A 17,782-nucleotide genomic window follows, 5' to 3' on the forward strand; every position below is an offset into this window, starting at 1 on the left:
GTTGACTACTAACTAAATATAACAATCGAACAGTAATGAAGTGTTGCAGCATAATTTGTAATCTGAATGGTATAATTCGAAACATAATAACAAAGTACGCGGTACCTACATCCAACAAGGCACCTCATCCCTGGTACTTACACTCCCCTAGAGGTGTGTCGAGAACTCTCACGACTCGTAAAAACCCTTCAATCATCGCTAGCGATACCTACTGCTGTAAACCCTCGTTTTCTGGAGGGTCGACAGTGTCGTTCTTTCCGGACGGTTTGCTTGCGTTCAATGCGGCTGCTTCTGTGTGACTGGCATCGGAGTTAGGATCTTCTTTGTCCTCGGTTTCGACTTTAGGTGGCGCAAACGCGGTAGCGAAACGAAATAGCTTGTGACAGTCTTGTTTGTACTGCTCTGCTACTTCTGGTATGTTGCCAAAGTTTCCTCCTTGAAGAGATTCTAACACTGCTGAACACCACTAGAGAAGAAATAGCTAGCGAGCGTATATTATGACACAGACTGTCACACACTAATAGATCAAAGGGAAGATGAGAGAATGAATGGTCCTGATTGACAACAAGCAGGCAGACAGTGATGTGTTTATCCGGGTCACCAGTTTCACACACATGCACATATTTCTACACACGGACAGACAGACAAGACAGACAGACAAGACAGACAGACAGACAAGACAGACAGACAGACAGACAGACAGACAGACACAGACAGACAGACACAGACAGACATACACAAACGGACAAACGTATTTGCCAAGCTCGACATCTCGACTCGACTTTACCTTCACGTTTCGATCTGTAAGTTCATCTGATAAGTCAGTTACTAGTCTTATAGCCTCATCTCGATTCTCAGGTTTAAGTTTGTACAATACCTTACAACCTGCAGCAAAACACACATCTTTAGTGACAATGACTCAGCAAACACCTCATTTCTCAAATATTTACACAGCAAGACAACAAACACGATCAAAATTCCTACCAGACAGCAGATGGGGAAGCGATTTGGCATTATTGTGAAGAAATTGCCGATTAAATTCCTCAACGTTTGGTGCATCCAGTAGTGCTGGAAGAGTTGAGTGAAGTATAGCCGATACAGGTCTTGATAAACCCTCAGCACTAGCCACTAAAGAGAAAACAAGTGAGACTAAAAAGCGTCAACACTATACAAGGCAATACCAGCTAGCATTAAATCTACTATGTGCTCATGGAGTTCATGATGATTCCTATCAATTGCAGCAGCCCGTTTCACCGACTGCAGCATTAGCAAAAATTTTCCTACACAAAACCAATCAAGCAATCACATAACGGGTTACTACAAATAAATTAGCTTTGAATACTTTTTCGACAGAAGATCTGATAAGCCAGTAAGTGAGTCTCTACTCGACTACTAGCCAAGGTCTGCAGCGGTTTCAGAAACTTCAGCGCTTCCTCAAGAGGTTGTTTAGTCTATGGCAAACCCACTTATACAGCACAAAAGAAAGAGAAATGTAGAAGTGGTACACAGACCGACTCCAACTCTTCTGGTACCAGCAACAGATCCTTTCCCGTCTCCTTTTTTTCATTATCAGTTTGTTTTGAATCCCTTTCCTTAGTATCTAAGCAACCACAGATTCACTAACACAACACAAGCCAACAAACATCCACATATCCATTCATCTATCCCTACATCCATACATACAATTTAACATGAAAGCATAAGGAACAATGGACACACAGACACACGTGTAAACTGACACAACACCTCTCTTTCCAGTGTCTTTGTCCTGACCAGATTGTAACTGCTGTTGTTTCTGTGCTGCCTTCTTTTGAGCTTTCCGTTGCTTACTGAGCATTTTCTTTCGCTCTTGCTCACTCATTTCACCTGCAATATCAAAACAATGTACTACACAAAGCAATTAAAAAGAACTGCAAGAGAATAAACTTACCTAATTTATCAGCCTCTTTGTTTTGTCTTACCAGTGGTTGATCATAAAGTCGAATGTAAATCTGCATCAAACATTCTCTATAACTGCAATGCACTTTTAATATCTCTCATACTCACTTCTATAGCCAGTTTAGCCGCTTGAAAGTAGAAAGGATGGCTTCGTAGCTTGTCTTCTACTTGCAATAACTCTACATATGCTCTAAGAGTCATCTTCCGCATGCAGTACGTGTGGAAATCAAATTGATCATCAAAAATCTCCATAAAATGCTACAACGGACATCAATTCTATCAAACATAAACAGGGAACATGAACGGCTGCTGTGGATGTTCACCCGTTCGATCTCATGACATTTCTGTAGAGCCTTGCCCCATGATCCCTGTCGACGGTAGCTCAATGCACTTTCTCTTTCAAACCAAATACACTGCATTTCATTCAAAGTGTCAGAAGCAGATGCACCTTCCTAATTGAATACGCACACTTTAAGACTACTTGTCTATACAATAACATGTTGCCTTTGCTTACCCTTGTAAACATGCTGCAGAGCTCTTCTGCTCGTTCTACTTGATCTGACTGCAGCATATACTTCGCACATTTGCAATTGATATATCTGTCTGCAGTATCTAACATGCGGCCATCGTTCAGGCACTCGGCAGCTTTCCGGCAATCTCCAGCTTTCTACACGACAGACAAACCACTGATCAGAAAACCTGGCTCAATACTGATAAACAGATAAACAAACAAGCCAACAGCAGCCAACAGCAACCAACAGAGAGACTTTAAGGCATGCAGACAAAAGAAACAGGCAAATACACAGACAGGTAGCCAAATGGACAGACAAGTAGACAAACAGGTAAGCCAGCAGAAATGTACGCTGACAATCAGACAGACAAACAGACAATGTGACTAGCAACAAAAACGTCAGAGTACCTTGTAAATCTTGGCTTTGACCATATAAAGTTCTATAAGCGTTGGAGTGTGGTCCAATGCTCTATCAATAAATTCTAATGCCCTTTCTGACTGATCCAAGTAACAACAGTGCTGAGCCAACAAGTGGAGCGTCCACAACTCTGTTGTTGGCGGTTGGATACTTTCTTCGGAATCTAGTAGCGGGAAACAGAGCGTGGCATATGTGACAACAATTACATCAGAATAAAAGCAAAATTACCCGTCGGGTCAAACTTCATACAACTATGAAGTGACTCCAAGTATCCTAATGCAGTTTGTTCTATTACCTGTACCTATAACAACAAGACACTATTACTTCACAATTATTGCAGTTCGCTGCTAAATTCTTTAAATGCTGTAATTTGTCTGTGGCCTTGTCTGATAACACGTGTTTAGGTACTCTTGGCTTCGGTGTCAGACCCACACAATAATAACATCTTGCAGCCAGTTCTCATGATGCTCATGGACAAGTATTCACGTAGTGTCACCCTAGTCATGCTGCAACTTAGCAGGGGTGGTGGAACCAGTCTGGCTGGACCACTTTTGACACAGCGTACTTTGGCCAGTCGACTAGTGGCGCCTATTTCCTGTTAGGGTATAAACGATTAAGTAGGTAATATATTTATCAAAGACCAAGGACATGACTGATTCCCTCAATTTAGAACAAGTTGCTAATGACTTTGTAGCTGGAAAGGACGAACGACTTAGGTTGTGTGGCAGATTTAAATATTTATTCTAAACATGGTTACTGTAATACAGCTGAAAGCAAATCACGTGGGCTATTGCGTTCCTTAGGGGTTAGGCCTGACCATGCACTTTTAATTTGTTTCTGCCTGCTATTGTTCAGCATGCATTATATGCTGCTTGCTTTAATTCATTTGATGAACCAAATTTATTGGTTGCAGACAAGATTACAAGTATATAAAGCTGCATTTCTGTTATTGCACCCAGTTGCTCCATCAATTCTAAGTGAATTTAGTTAATGGAAGTGAGGTCACAAGGTTACCACATTAAGCCCAGAGATGCACCTGAATACACATCAGGAAGTGGTCCCCTAATGTAGAAGTCACCCAACCTCTGAGACACTCAACATACAGCATCAATTCTCGTGCGGTAAATCGAGAACAAAAATGCCAACATTCCTTCATTATTCTTCAGTTAATGTTCTATCTTTACCTTTTCCAGATCTGAGTAAAGGCACTTGAGTAGTGTAAATAGAGGAGCTGCACCTTTTGTCAACATCCGTCTCATATATGCATCCAAGAATGATTGAAATTTCTCACCTTGCATACAGCAAAAAAAGCAATAGTTTGTAATACAATAAATGACAAGAGAATTGCGTGGTCACCAGTAAGAAATGTTAATGGAAGGCGCCGTGCGACAGACACATAGCTAAATCGATCGAATATATCACAGTATATAGCCAGTTGATCATCAACAGTTTCTAAAGAAAAGATGCTACATACGCTAATGGAGGCAATATATGAGATACAAGTCAAGCACACAAAAAGATGAACAACAATTTTAAACTACAACAATCACTCACTTGGTTTATGCGCTTCTTCAAGTCGCTTGAAATACATTACATTCTCAGGATTTCTCTCAAGCAGTTGTTTGTAGACAAGAGTTGCCTCATTATTCCGACCAAGAGAAATCAAAAGATCACCTACATACACAAGCACTATCAACCTCAGCAAAAGTAACCAGTAAAAGGGTCTTGTTCAGTTTCCAGAAACCTGTTGACTGAACCATCAACTAGTCACACAAACAAGTGCCTTCCAGACCATCTGCAGTAAGAAGTCATAAGAGTAAGAAAGCAGAGTTCAGTACTATACAAGGACACTGATGACGCAGGCTAAATAGAGTAAATTCTTTTGGCAAGAAGTGGGTGAATCCCCTAAATCAATTCACACATCAGACAAAAACAGTTTTGACAGAGTTGTTCTACCGGTACTGGTTCATCAGTATTGATGGCAATACCTGAGTTGGACAGAAGTATCAGTATCAGTAAAATTTTGCCTGCCAATAACCTCGAGCACCCGTCTGGCACCTCTAGGGTTAACGGGCGTGGTTCTATCATGGAAAATTGGGGTGAGTGGCATTTGGTCATATTTTGTGATCTCAGCAGCAGACAACAGTAAGGTGTCATGTAAAGTATGATCAGAAAGCATTTTGAGAGGCAATACAAGCTCAAAACATATAACACTTCATATCTTATGAAAAACCTGCAGAGAAAGTACCTTGGCAAGTTTAGGCTGCTGGAGGATTCAGAAAAAGGATGCAGACAAGACAAGTAGCAGTCAATGATCAAAGAAACAGACAGACAAACAGACAGACAGTATTATGATAGACAGACAGACAGAAGGATGACACTTATTCACTAAATGCCATACAGATAAACAATGAATAAGAGTGTTGAAAGTTACATAATTTCTGACACCTCATTACCTTTTGTTTCCAAATAAGAAACTTTGTCAACAATCTGGGATTCAAACTTTTCAAGATGATCAAATGCTGCCTGAAGTCGTCCGCTTTCAACCAATAACATGTTCTCATATAGCAGCAGTTCACTTTTTTCATACCGCATGGTCTCCTATCAAGCAGAATTACACAACATTAATTAAGTTAATAATGTTTTGCAATTTTGATTGTTTGGCAGTCCATCAATCTATCCACCCACATATTCTACGTTTATATCAGCAACTTGCTGTATCATCATACATATGCTCCACTACTAGTATAAATCAACATTTGTCATTCTCCATCCATTGTAGTTCTAAATTGTTAATATCGAATCTCTTAAAACCTATATAACCATTCATCTATCCATCCTCTGTCCATCTATCTGTTTGTCTATCTGTCTGTCTATTTGTATGTCTATCTGTTTGTTTGTCTGTCTGCATGTTTGTAAATATCTCTGTTCTGCTTTCATCCATACACACCTACTGTACTAATTGTAACTCACGCAAACCTGTTCATAACTTGATTATTGTGTATTGTGATTTACAAATTGCAACAAAAGTAAACAAATCTGTCTGTGGCGTCTGTCTGTCTGACTACCACTTGACCAGCATAAGAACCACTCTGTGGCTGCTCACAATACACAAAACTAAAAATTTTTTAGTTTCGTTCCCGGACTCTCTCGTGACCTCGCTCATATCCGGTTCCTGTATGACACTCGCAAGAATCAACTATGTCTATATCGTTCTTACCATTTGGGACTCTCGAAACTGCTCTGTGATTGAAAGTGCCATGCTGTACTCCTTGAGCAGGTGGTAGGACATTGCATAGCCAATCCAAGACTGTCGCTGAGCTGGCCTCTGTTGAAGAAGTTGATAACGAGTTTCCTACAAAGGAAAAAAAAGGAATAAATAAATGAACAAAATGAAGTAAACAAACTGTACGCAGCATATAGAAACACATGCAACACGTAGAGACTACAACAGTAAAAAAACAGACAGCAACACAGACACAAGAATATAAAAACAATAACAGACAGACAAGGCAATGGACAAGTGGACAGACACATCAATGGGTAAATCAGCATCTACCAGCTACCAGCGGGAATTTTAAGCCTAAAAGTTTCAGAAGCTGATACAAGGCATTGCTGGCATGAAAATAAATCAAAAAGAGGCAGACAGACAGGCAAAAAACAACCTATTTTGAACTGTAGGTCTTACCCTATATCCCTCTAGGTCACGCATCTGCACTTGAAGAAGTGACAAGTCCCTCATAATTTGGATGTTCTCCTGATGAACAACAATGATAAAACAAGCTCCACACATACAGAATACGAAGTCCTTCATACTGGCTCCAATTTTAGAGCATTCCTATAACACTTGATTGCCTCATCAAATTTCTTCTCTGAACGTTGAAGCAGTCCATAGACGTGCCAACCTGTAGGTCACTGAGTTAAGGACAAATGTTAAATGTCCATCTGATGATGATTATGACAAGAATGACTATGTTGACATATGGGTAAGTAAAGAGTTAAACAAACACAAGAAACCAGCCAAAACAACCAAACATTGACCTAGACAAAAGTGCACTAAAAGTACTTGCAAAGGAGGCTTACCTAAACATCTATCATTGCCCACATAATAGACCTTCTTGTGTGCAAATAGTATGTGTAAGCATTCAGGTTTGATTGTAGTCAAATATTTTAGTTACATGGTGACTGACAGTCACACTAGACGAATATGTACTGAATGTTTGTGCTGATGTACAAACTTTCAAAACAGACAAACAAGCAGATACAAAGAAAGACCAGCATACGGACAGCTAGATGGACAAAGAGACAAACAGAGAGACAAAAAACAAAATAGCAAAGAGACAAACATCTACAGTACAAGCAAGCCTAAACAATATCATTTATATTTACTATGTGATAACAATACAGAACACACACCAAAATGAGTCTATTTTCATCCACAATTTTAATGTAAAAACAAGTTAGTAACACATAGACACTAATAGCCTTCAGACTTATACGCTACTGTAGAAAAGATACAAACATGACTCTTGATGTCACTCTTCAGTCCCCGTCTCACATGATCAAAACCCTCCTCTCTCTTTCCCATTGCATTCAGCATCAGACCCTTCATCGCTAACGTTTCTATAAAGTAAATACTATATCACATTTTTTGTCCTTAAATTGACACCAGAAATCACAAGTCCTAGACACAGTACTGAATGTTAATATGCTAATAGACTTGGAAAGAAGAAAGGCTATTAACTTTCAACAAGTACATAAAACACCTCCTGATTCAACTTGAGTACTTCATAGCCATTGAACACTCACTTATAACCTAACTGATAAGCAATGAAATTTGCTCCCACCCTATTATCTACTCATACCCTCCACTTTCAGAAAAGGTTCGAACAAGCCCACCTTTCATTTGCATGGTAGTTTATCATTAGACTCTTCACTCGATAGTGATATAAGTGTGCAAGTAAAGTCACTGACATCCCACCCTTATAGAATTTACAAACATTCTATAGGGTAAAGTCCAAACAACTGCATACTTAATTAAATTGCTAAATGTAGGAGTTCAATTACTACTTTGCATACATTAAGAATAAAACCATGTGTAGTTGTGAGACTATCTACAGTAACACCTCTGCAATAAATACATATTGGATCATAGTTCATAGAGCAATGATTAAAAGCAAGAATGCGAGTGGGACATGAGATATACAATAAAAGGCAGCCAAACTTTCCATCATGTTAGTACAGTATAATGTAGTTTCAATCCCTATTACTGCATAAAATAAAATATTACTGGGAATTTTACCATTTGTGTTTTCCTTGAAAAAAAGTACATCGACAGAGTTTATTCTAGAAATTTATTATCCTAGACTATAAGCCATCAGAAACAGGACTTTGCAAAAGTTTGACGATTAGGCCAGACCAACTAAATTTCTTGATGCTCAGATTCGCTTTGAGCTTGACCAAAATAAAAATAAAATTGATGTGTGCATGCGCAATGATATTATGCTTCCTGACTATGTATCAATCAATACTTTGCAGGTGTTAACAGTGCATGTGGTCCAGCCACTGTTTCCGCATTCAGCTTGGTACCAGTGTCTCTTGAAGGTGTCCAGTTTAGTTACCTCAAGTTTGTATATACAGTGCAATGAAAACTGCTCATGCTGAAAATGTCACATGATCATTACTATATTTTACTCCGGTCAATCAATCCAAGTTTCATGTCCAACTATCCGAGCATCAAAAATTTTAGTTGGTCTGGCCTCACAAATATTTTAGCAGCATTTAATATAAAACTTCCTGAAACAAAACAGCAATACATCCTGTTTATTCTGCTGTTACCTGTGCAACAACCCCTAATCAAGTGCCGAATAAATATGACATGTCACAGCATGTCTGCTGAACACAAAAGTCTTGTTCTTAAATTCAAACGCCAGTAAAAAATTTCAAATTTACGTAGGCGTGTCCTACCGCCGTAATCATAACAAACTAATAGGTTACTCCCTACAGAGAGCTACCGGCAGTGGAGCGACAACACAGTTTCCATCTCTTCCTCACTGTCTGCACGTTCAACGTCAACACCACTCACCTCCATGTTCCGACTGTTTTGGATTCGACAAAATCTGCTTGGCAAACTTGAGCCCATTCTTGTACTGCTTCTGCTCGTAGCATTTCTAAAACGCAAACGACACTGTAACTTTCACGTCGCAAACCACGTGGTACTGCAGCTCATTGCCCACAGAAGACCGGCTGTATTTGGTGCTCACCAGAACGCGCTTGAACAGCGTCTGCTCTTTCGGGGGCAGCGGTTGCGATTTGGACATGGCTTGTCTGACAAATTGTGAAAACAGACACGCAGACCGTATCGTCGCGCATGCGCAAACGTTGACATGTAATTAAAATATTAGCGTGTAGGTTCTTGTGCTGGTTAGGGGTCAGCGTGTGAGTTCTAGTAGTGGTGTCAATCGATGGACCATGAACGGGTAGAATTTTTTACTGTGTATAGCCTAGTCATTGTGTTGGATTTGAACGTGTTTCACTTGTAGAACAATGCGGGTGATGCTGCGCGGGCTGTTACTTCTTATGCTCTTGACGACGATGCTCTAGAACGGTACGTTAGACTTTTTGTCGTGTTTACATGCTAAACGCTCAAGCGCATCTTGAAGATTTAATGCTGACCACACCTACGCCTGTGCTAGCGCGAGCGAAGTGAGGCTACAGACAATGTTGTTCGCAGTTATTAATCAAGTTAAATTGTATATAAACGTTACTTTACTAGTTTGTGTTGTGCATGATTCAATAAAATTTTGTTGGTGTGGTGACGATTAAATTATTTTGTGTGTATTTCTTGTTGTTTTGTGGTTTTGAGATGGTCTTTTATCCATAGAGAAATAGGCTTGAAACATCGAACTCATGGTATGTCTACCATGTAATCCAATGTTTGCTGTTCTTTCTAAAACAAAGCACACTATGAATTGAGCAGGTGGACAGAAAGATCACTAGTTTGTTAGAGAAGCCTTACAATATTGTGCATAATTCGTTTTCTTCTTGTCATAGTTAGTTGCCAATTTCAATCTTGGTTATGTACAGCTATGCTCTAATTAAATAATCCTAATTGCAAATTTTCTCACACACTCTAATTGTACTGTGGAAGTAAGACTTGCCATAACAACATATTGGGTGCATTATTACTTTGTACTGTCAGAATTGCAAGTAATTAGGGTCTCCTCAAAATGATTTGGTAGGTCGAATGTCAGTGATGGGTCAAACCACTCCCACGCTTAATTATCATTGCACAGTTTGGTCAGTGTAAAAATTGAAAGGGCATTCTGAGACAACAGAAATCGTTAACATGGACAGCTGATATAACACAACATGCAGTATGTGGCCTAGGCAGAAGTTTACATGACATAGACTAATGATCTACAGTATGGGGATAACAAGATGGCAATTACTTTATTTCTAAATTTAGCCAAGTAGTTTCAGCCACGACGTCACTAATTTTTCTTCCCAAGACAAATTCATGGATCTACCACTGAATGTGCACTTATCACACTTTTCTCATCTGTAGGCATGCGTATCTAGGAGCACATTGTATTGTAGTTGGTTTGAGTGCATCAGAAATGCACTCTGCATTTTCCGTCATGCTATTGTTTTGGTTTGTCGATTAACTTCCACTTATCTTCTAATGTTTGTAATTGTAGCTTTATTCTATTGCTACAAAAGCCATACATACATTAGTTAGTTGTAATATTCATGAGGTCTGAGTGTATTACCTCATGCATGCCACATGCTGTTACAGCGGTACGATCAATTATTACTTGTAAACACGCTTACTTGTCTACTTGTAAACAGGCTTACTTGTCCTACATCTTGTAAGCCACCATTCTCTTAATGCTAGTTTCTGTTGGAGTAATGGTGGCTTGTTTTGTAGCAAACGGCAAGATGAATTTTTTATGAAACACAAAGGCCATGAGCAGATGCATGCAGAGATGATGATTGTCTTGATGATGTTGATGGTCATCGTACAAATAGTTTTGTTTCAGTGGAAAAGGAGACGGCCAAGATCATATCATGTATGTTTTGTGTATTGATATTGTCATTTAATTGTATCATTTCTACTCACCCATGCATGCACAATCAACGTTGTTACTGTCTAGTGCTGCTTGATGCTTGCTATCACGAGATGCTCTTGTGCCAGCACTTGCACTGGCAGTCCCTGCAGCACTATCTTATTTTACTCTGTGATGGTGATGTTGCGCTTTGTGTTCAGGCTGTAACTCTGCTAGGTTTATGGCTTATTCCAATTTATTTTGCACTTCGTTTATTCTGGTTTCGGATGTTGGCTATATGGACATTATTTTCGTTAATAACTGGCTATATTATATTCAAAGCTACTTCCAAATCTATGGAAGGTACTACTCCAAGGTACTCAAAGAACTGCAAGAAAACAGACAGATGGACAGACAAACAGACAGACGGATGGACAAACAGACAGACAGCATATACTACCATTGACAGACAGACAGACAAACGGACAGACAGATGTATAGACAGATGGATGGACAGAGAGACAGACAGACAGACAAACGGATACACAGACAGACAGAAAGACGGATGGATGGACAGACAGACAGATGAATGGACAAAGAGACAAGCAGACAGTCACAGACCCACAGACAATTAGGTGGACAAACAGCCAAATACATGACTAAAATAGTAAATAGACTAACAGAGACGCTGACACACGCATTTCAACTGTACAGACCACCCTGTGAGTATGCAGGGAGGCCCTGCTAACCTGAAAACTAACAATGAACAGACAGACTGATTTACGATTAATTGCATTGAATATATTCACTGAAGGACAACAGGCATTGACGTCACACTTATGCTTTTAGGCTCGTCTACCGTTGGTTTCTATTGGTCTATAAACTATGCTATGCTGTAGCACTACTTGGTTACATGCTGACTGTGGTCATATTTCTTGGTGGTAAAAATCTCGCAGAGGCCATCCCGTCTTCTGTCATTGAAGCTTCGATCACGTCAATTTTCTATGGACTCTATTTTGGTGTACTGAGCAGAGATGTATCAGAACTATGCACGGAGTACGTCGCAGCAAAGATTGGTGTAAGCAACGTCCCACTGAACTTGTACATTTTGGTATCACATCAGTTTGATATCAATAAACTTGTAATTTATACATAATTATAGTCAGATGTCAGTTATCCGAACACTTTGGGATCTGACCCTGTTCATAACTCTGAATATTTTAGGTAACTGATGTTAACTCTACTGGCATGCAAACAGGTGTCTCTGGGTCATATGTCCTGAACAAAAAAATTGCATGAACACCCAAACTCAACTGCACTCTGTAAGGTGATGAGAGAGTAGCAGGGTTCTAGCCAGGCATACTAAGGGGTGGCGGGCTGCCATGCTTTACTTCTCAAAATGAGATGCCCGCCAGGCTTTGGGATTGACCCCCATGCCCACATGAACAAACATCCTCCCACTTGGCCTCAGCAGGTGTGCTATTTACTGTGCTTTTGTTTCCGTGTTATATGACTAAATGGGAAGCATCCTAATTGAATGAGGATGTGGCATTTCTATATAAACGTACTTGTCCCTTATAAAATATTGATATGCAAACGGCTAATTCTCTTTCCCCAAAGATCATCTTAAAAACAGCCAAGTTATTCTGACCAGGTTGATTATTAATAAGCAGAGGAAGTCACAAAAACGTCACCAGAGCTACGTTTTCGACAACCATAACACGTCAAAACCACACCCCTTCAAAAGACCACGCCCTACCACCACTCTGCTGAAAACCTGACGAGAACCCTGAGAGTAGTTTACCATATAATGTTACTAACTTGACATTACATCTTGTTGCGCATGCATGTAATGGTTTACAGCTCGTTCATTCTAGAGGGCATCTGAGGCACTGCCCTTTAGTTAAGTGGTATGCGTTTGGATAACTGACATCCTACTGTAGTAGTCATTCTATGTGTAGGGTTGCCGTACGAAAAAGAATAGAAACAAGACCATGTAGGGTGTGCTGTGACATCTTTCATGAATTCACTCATACACTGAGCAATACATCATCCCTACATTGCAAATTTTCTAAGGTATAAAACACATTGTTTAGAAAATGGTGCAATGTAGGCATGATGTATTGCTCAGTCTGTATGAGTGAATTCATGAAAGACGTTGCAGCACAACCTACATAGTCTTGTTTCTATTCGTATTGTACGGCAAACCTACCTCTTTCTCATTTTTCCGAAATGCTTTTGTACTTGTACATATTAGTAACGACATTGTTTGTTTTACAGTACTTTACAAAAACTGGAATGCCACTGAAGAATCTTTCGTCCGACGTGTGTGCTGTCTGTGGACAAGCCATCGATCTGAATGACAACGATCAAACAGAAAAATTGTATAGACTCCCTTGCAAGCATGTTTTCCACGAGTTTTGTATCAGGGGATGGTGCATTGTTGGTAAGAAGCAGACGTGCCCATACTGCAAAGAGAAAGTCGATCTCAAAAGGATATTCAGCAATCCGTATCCTCCTGTCTGTTACTGCTGCAATCCGATTACGTTGGATGGTGTTTACCCATAAATTAATTATTTATTTATTTAGTTATTTATTTAGTTATTTATTTACATTTAACTTGTATTTTCTCCTGTGGATGTTTGTAATGTACTTGTAGTGACCAATATGTGCATTAAAATGTGTATTTTCTTTGACTGGTAAATGTTATTCAGGTGGGACAGGACACATGTACAGTATGCCAATCTGTTGGACTTTCTACGCTATTTCATTGTTTGGTTACCAGTCATTATAGTAACTGCGCGAGCAGTCAACTACGTATTAGGTCTTGAATAGTAGAATCAGTTGCAACTAGATATGATATTTGGTATATTGTGTTATCTTAGTTCATTATCCGAACGTCAAGAGTTGTTCCCAAGCCCACACACACACACACACACACACACACACACCACACCACACTGACACACACACACACACACACACACACACACACACACCACACCACACTGACACACACACACACACACACACACACACACACACCACACCACACTGACACACACACACACACACACACACACCACTGACACACACACACACACACACACCACACCACACTGACACACACACACACACACACACACACACACACACACACACACACACACACCACACTGACACTCACTCACACACACACAACGTACGCCTCGTCCGCACGACTGCCATTCAGTTGTCTTGCCATTGCCCACACTTCTCATACTGACGACAGAGCACGTGATGCTTCCACTAGCACGTGACACCGCGTCAAACCTCGTGACCACCTCTGACCCGCTACAATGGGAAATTGCTGCGATGGAGACACAAAAGTAAACGACCCAGTGAGTTCAATAGACTAGTAGCATTTGATCTTAAGAGGCCTCCTTTGAGGAACCCCTACGAAATCTTCTAATTGTCAAATTTTATATTCTAAAGTGTGAGCATCTTTTACCTGTAGAATTCTGAAAGCGATGAGCGTTCAACTCTTCTACAAAATCCGGCGTCAAGTCATTCTCGGGGGACAACGTCAGCAAGCAAACCGATTTTAGTGTATACAACATGCGGAGTGCGTGTTGCGTGTGAGCTGGCTGACTGTTTCTCTCTCACAGAGATCATAGTTTGGAAGGAACGTCTGCGTCGTCGGCTGCACGGTCGAGCGAGCAGTCTGCACTGAGCAGAATTTTGCATGAGACTGCCACGTGAGTTTGTGTTGTCGGACTGGCTTGACGTTTTGTGTGTATGACGTGGTGAACAAGTTGTTGTTGTGTGTAGGAATGTGGTTGATGTGAGTGCGATGAGTCCTCATAGTATTGAGCAACAGGAATACATGGACAGAGCAAGACAGTACAAGTATGGTGTGCTGTATAGTTTCGTTGGTGCTTGGAGTTTGTCTGTCTGTCTGCATGTCTTAAATCCTAGGTCTGTCTGTCTGTCTGTCTGTCTGTCTGTCTGTCTGTCTGTCTGTCTGTCTGTCTGTCTGTCTGTCTGTCTTATGTTCGTCTGTCTTATGCCTTTTTTGTCTTATGTCTTAGGTCTTAGGTCTGTTTGGCTTATGTCGTATAGGTCTGTCTGTCTTATGTCTGTTTGTCTTATGTCTTATGTCCTATAGGTCTGTCTGTCTGTCTTATGTCCTATAGGTCTGTCTGTCTGTCTTATGTCCTATAGGTCTGTTTGTCTTATGTCTTATGTCCTAGGTCTGTCTGTCTGTCTTATGTCCTATAGGTCTGTCTGTCTGTCTTATGTCCTATAGGTCTGTCTGTCTGTCTTATGTCCTATAGGTCTGTTTGTCTTATGTCTTATGTCCTAGGTCTGTCTGTCTGTCTTATGTCCTATAGGTCTGTCTGTCTTATGTTTGTGTTTTGTATGTATTTATGTCTGTCTGTCTGTCAATACATACTTTATACTAGATAATTTAGCGAGTTCAGCAGACTAGAATTTGCAGCACATTACTGTTAAATGTGAACCATCCAACAGAAATTTTATTGCCGTGTTGTATTAGTTAATTTTCTTGTGTCACTTGGATAGTTCTGTGAGTTGAATATATCCAGATTGAATGTCCTTGTTTTTGTGTCTTGTCGCTAGACTGCTCACCCTTACCATGAAATCGAAATCCATGTCATAAGCATCTGTGACTGTTTATATTGCTCCCATTTGTTTTGTCATTTTTCTGTGTATTGTGGCTGATCGTGTTGCGTGTCTTGTAGGACTAGGATGTCATCATTTACTGGCAGCGGAAGCTTCATAGCTCCAGTTAGTCTACCAGACACTGGCCTCTCACCTTATGAAGTTCTGTCAAAGCCTCCTGTATCGTCAAGTGATATAAGATTTGTATGCTTCACACCTGAAGTTGAATCGTAGATTGTTTCTAACACATTTGAATTTTTCAGATCCAAGATGCTTCAACTCATGTCACTGCTTCATTAGTTCAATTCGAAGTGAAGCAGACTGAGCCACTCGTTGTGCCATTTGGTGTTGCATAAACTACAATTTGTTGATTTGTTATTGCATAGTAGAATGAACCACTGGAAATTGTTTGGTGGTATTTACTGGGCTCTAAAAACACTACTACAGTAGTAAGTAGATCTCTTATATGAAGTGTATACTGGCTGGCAAATGAAGTTAGGCTTGTGCTCAGCAAGCCCTTCAGCGAGCATCTTAATGACGCTGTGTTATTGGCTAGACCCGGTTTGAATGATTACATGAAAATTAAGCAAAACAGTTTAACCTATATTAACTCTAACCAAATGTGATGCCTTTCAATAGGATTCAGTGCTTTTATACAAGTGTAGCCAGTGTCTCGGCATCCCAGACTTGTGTAGCGCCAATTAGTATTGGTTGATTTTAATTGGCGTTACACCGGTCTGGAATGCCGAGGCTAATTATATATATATATAATGTTGACAATGTTATGTGGGAGTATGTGTGATTTGTTTGCCCACTGTTAGTGGGTAAAATATAAAAAAATCAATATATATGTATATATATATATATAATTATTCTTTGAATATACGCCGTCCGTAGAGTTTGTTTTGTTATTACTAATATTGGCAAGGTTAAGGTCAGCAGCAGAAAAAATTTGTCCTCAAGTAGTTCGACTAAATGATCATGACTCTAAAGATTTACCTTTTTTTAGTGCAGAGCAAATGATCAATGATCCAGAAGGGTGGACATGTCTCAAATTGGTCTATTCCTTGTACGGCGACTAAATGAAATGCGGCGTCTATTCGAGGAAGGCGCAATTTGTGCGTTAGGCAAGAAAGTGCGTTTTGGTCTCCAAGGCTAGGTTCCGCCCACACTTATATACGGGTGTCCAGGGTGTCCAGGGTCTACGTACCAATCGCCAGCGATGAGCAAAAAAGGAAAAACGACGGCACAACCAGTAGTCGATGCGAGTAACAAGAGCAGTTCACCTCTCAGTTTCTCATTCAAAGGCATCAGCAAGATGGAAGGTAGGGCGTTGTCCGGGCAACCACAGATAAAACCATTCCGCTAGCGAAAGCGAGTAACACATTCTCTTTCAGAATTTACTGATGAAGAACCTAGAACGGCCCCATCGGCTAGATCACCCAAGGTAGGCTGTTAGTGTAAGCTACACTCGTCGTTATTCTGTGACGTTTGCAGGCCAGTCAGATATTAAATCAAATTGACGGCTCGCCCAAATATCGTACTAATGCTATAAGACTAAATAACAACACTCTATCGGACATCGGGAACTTTGGAGAAGTCGTGGAGCAACTACTGTCTCAACCTAGCGCGCTATCTTGGATAGATCTGTCGTTCAACAGCCTAGCAACCATAGACGAGGTGAGTGCATTGAGTGTAGCGTGATAACCGGATGTTTACATACATCCAAACATCCACGTGTAGTCATCAAATAAAAGGGAACTGTCAGGCATCAGTTGTCAAACAGAAATACATCTATTTAGTTGATTTTTATGAAGTTGCAGTCATTTCTGTTGTTTGTAGGTTCTCTTGCAGTATCCTAATGTCACTGTCCTATATCTCCATGCCAACAGTATTACAAAACTATCAGAGGTCGACAAGCTTGCAAAACTCGAAAAGTTGAAATCGCTCACACTGCATGGGAATCCCATAGAGAGTGCCAAGGGGTACAGAGAGTACGTTCTGTCGATTCTACCACAGTTGAAGACATTCGATTTCAGTGGCGTCACCAAATCAGATCGAGCACGCGCAACATCGTGGAAACAAATATATGGGAATAAGCCACACAGCAAAAAGAAGTTGAATGAAACGTGAAACATCTAAGATGACATACATGTACAATAGACACACAAGAATGAATTGACTCAATAGCGCCTGAAACATATG

The 17,782-nt window shown here is 40.2% G+C and overlaps 4 protein-coding genes across 4 annotated transcripts; 3 read left to right on the forward strand and 1 right to left on the reverse strand.

Moving 5' to 3' along the window:
- Positions 1 to 2: 2 nt before the first annotated feature.
- On the reverse strand, positions 3 to 9,236 carry LOC134189451 (N-alpha-acetyltransferase 15, NatA auxiliary subunit-like). Its single transcript, XM_062657726.1, has 23 exons — positions 9,131 to 9,236; positions 8,953 to 9,037; positions 7,386 to 7,490; positions 6,684 to 6,772; positions 6,556 to 6,624; positions 6,088 to 6,222; positions 5,324 to 5,468; positions 4,422 to 4,541; positions 4,224 to 4,319; positions 4,052 to 4,158; positions 3,096 to 3,168; positions 2,858 to 3,030; positions 2,453 to 2,605; positions 2,262 to 2,390; positions 2,047 to 2,196; positions 1,931 to 1,991; positions 1,747 to 1,866; positions 1,512 to 1,600; positions 1,343 to 1,451; positions 1,182 to 1,280; positions 985 to 1,128; positions 788 to 885; positions 3 to 466 (listed from the first exon to the last, which is right to left on the reverse strand). The coding sequence occupies exons 1-23, from the start codon at positions 9,185 to 9,187 to the stop codon at positions 209 to 211; spliced, it is 2,664 nt and encodes an 887-aa protein (XP_062513710.1). The 5' UTR covers positions 9,188 to 9,236; the 3' UTR covers positions 3 to 208.
- Positions 9,230 to 13,813, forward strand: LOC134189452 (E3 ubiquitin ligase RNF121-like). Its single transcript, XM_062657727.1, has 7 exons — positions 9,230 to 9,346; positions 9,410 to 9,474; positions 10,798 to 10,939; positions 11,137 to 11,291; positions 11,765 to 11,993; positions 13,196 to 13,425; positions 13,630 to 13,813. Exons 1-7 carry the CDS (start codon positions 9,332 to 9,334, stop codon positions 13,748 to 13,750), a joined length of 957 nt encoding a protein of 318 aa, XP_062513711.1. The 5' UTR covers positions 9,230 to 9,331; the 3' UTR covers positions 13,751 to 13,813.
- A 388-nt stretch (positions 13,814 to 14,201) lies between these two features.
- Positions 14,202 to 15,995, forward strand: LOC134190116 (ragulator complex protein LAMTOR1-like). The gene is made up of 6 exons (XM_062658540.1): positions 14,202 to 14,295; positions 14,412 to 14,503; positions 14,563 to 14,652; positions 14,726 to 14,803; positions 15,658 to 15,781; positions 15,841 to 15,995. Exons 1-6 carry the CDS (start codon positions 14,254 to 14,256, stop codon positions 15,931 to 15,933), a joined length of 519 nt encoding a protein of 172 aa, XP_062514524.1. The 5' UTR covers positions 14,202 to 14,253; the 3' UTR covers positions 15,934 to 15,995.
- A 767-nt stretch (positions 15,996 to 16,762) lies between these two features.
- On the forward strand, positions 16,763 to 17,710 carry LOC134189355 (leucine-rich repeat-containing protein 51-like). The gene is made up of 4 exons (XM_062657589.1): positions 16,763 to 16,902; positions 16,975 to 17,024; positions 17,075 to 17,257; positions 17,420 to 17,710. Exons 1-4 carry the CDS (start codon positions 16,800 to 16,802, stop codon positions 17,708 to 17,710), a joined length of 627 nt encoding a protein of 208 aa, XP_062513573.1. The 5' UTR covers positions 16,763 to 16,799.
- The last annotated feature ends 72 nt before the right edge of the window (positions 17,711 to 17,782 follow it).

The sequence above is a fragment of the Corticium candelabrum genome, chromosome 14 (genome assembly GCF_963422355.1).
Source record: "Corticium candelabrum chromosome 14, ooCorCand1.1, whole genome shotgun sequence".
Taxonomy (NCBI): domain Eukaryota; kingdom Metazoa; phylum Porifera; class Homoscleromorpha; order Homosclerophorida; family Plakinidae; genus Corticium; species Corticium candelabrum.

What these genes read in the sequence shown, in the direction of transcription:
- LOC134189451 (XM_062657726.1), bottom strand. Translation starts at nt 9,187, where the DNA reads ATGTCCAAATCGCAACCGCTGCCCCCGAAAGAGCAGACGCTGTTCAAG. An exon ending in AAAACAGTCGGAACATGGAG is followed by an intron (nt 7,491 to 8,952) that starts GTGAGTGGTGTT and finishes TTTACTTTATAG; the next exon opens with AAACGTTAGCGATGAAGGGT. An exon ending in TGAAGAAGCGCATAAACCAA is followed by an intron (nt 4,320 to 4,421) that starts GTGAGTGATTGT and finishes TCTTTTCTTTAG; the next exon opens with AAACTGTTGATGATCAACTG.
- LOC134189452 (XM_062657727.1), top strand. An exon ending in GACGACGATGCTCTAGAACG is followed by an intron (nt 9,475 to 10,797) that starts GTACGTTAGACT and finishes CTTGTTTTGTAG; the next exon opens with CAAACGGCAAGATGAATTTT. An exon ending in ATGGAAGGTACTACTCCAAG is followed by an intron (nt 11,292 to 11,764) that starts GTACTCAAAGAA and finishes TTATGCTTTTAG; the next exon opens with GCTCGTCTACCGTTGGTTTC.
- LOC134190116 (XM_062658540.1), top strand. Translation starts at nt 14,254, where the DNA reads ATGGGAAATTGCTGCGATGGAGACACAAAAGTAAACGACCCA. An exon ending in GACAGAGCAAGACAGTACAA is followed by an intron (nt 14,804 to 15,657) that starts GTATGGTGTGCT and finishes CGTGTCTTGTAG; the next exon opens with GACTAGGATGTCATCATTTA. An exon ending in CGTCAAGTGATATAAGATTT is followed by an intron (nt 15,782 to 15,840) that starts GTATGCTTCACA and finishes TGAATTTTTCAG; the next exon opens with ATCCAAGATGCTTCAACTCA.
- LOC134189355 (XM_062657589.1), top strand. Translation starts at nt 16,800, where the DNA reads ATGAGCAAAAAAGGAAAAACGACGGCACAACCAGTAGTCGATGCGAGT. An exon ending in AGGCATCAGCAAGATGGAAG is followed by an intron (nt 16,903 to 16,974) that starts GTAGGGCGTTGT and finishes ATTCTCTTTCAG; the next exon opens with AATTTACTGATGAAGAACCT. An exon ending in CATCGGCTAGATCACCCAAG is followed by an intron (nt 17,025 to 17,074) that starts GTAGGCTGTTAG and finishes TGACGTTTGCAG; the next exon opens with GCCAGTCAGATATTAAATCA.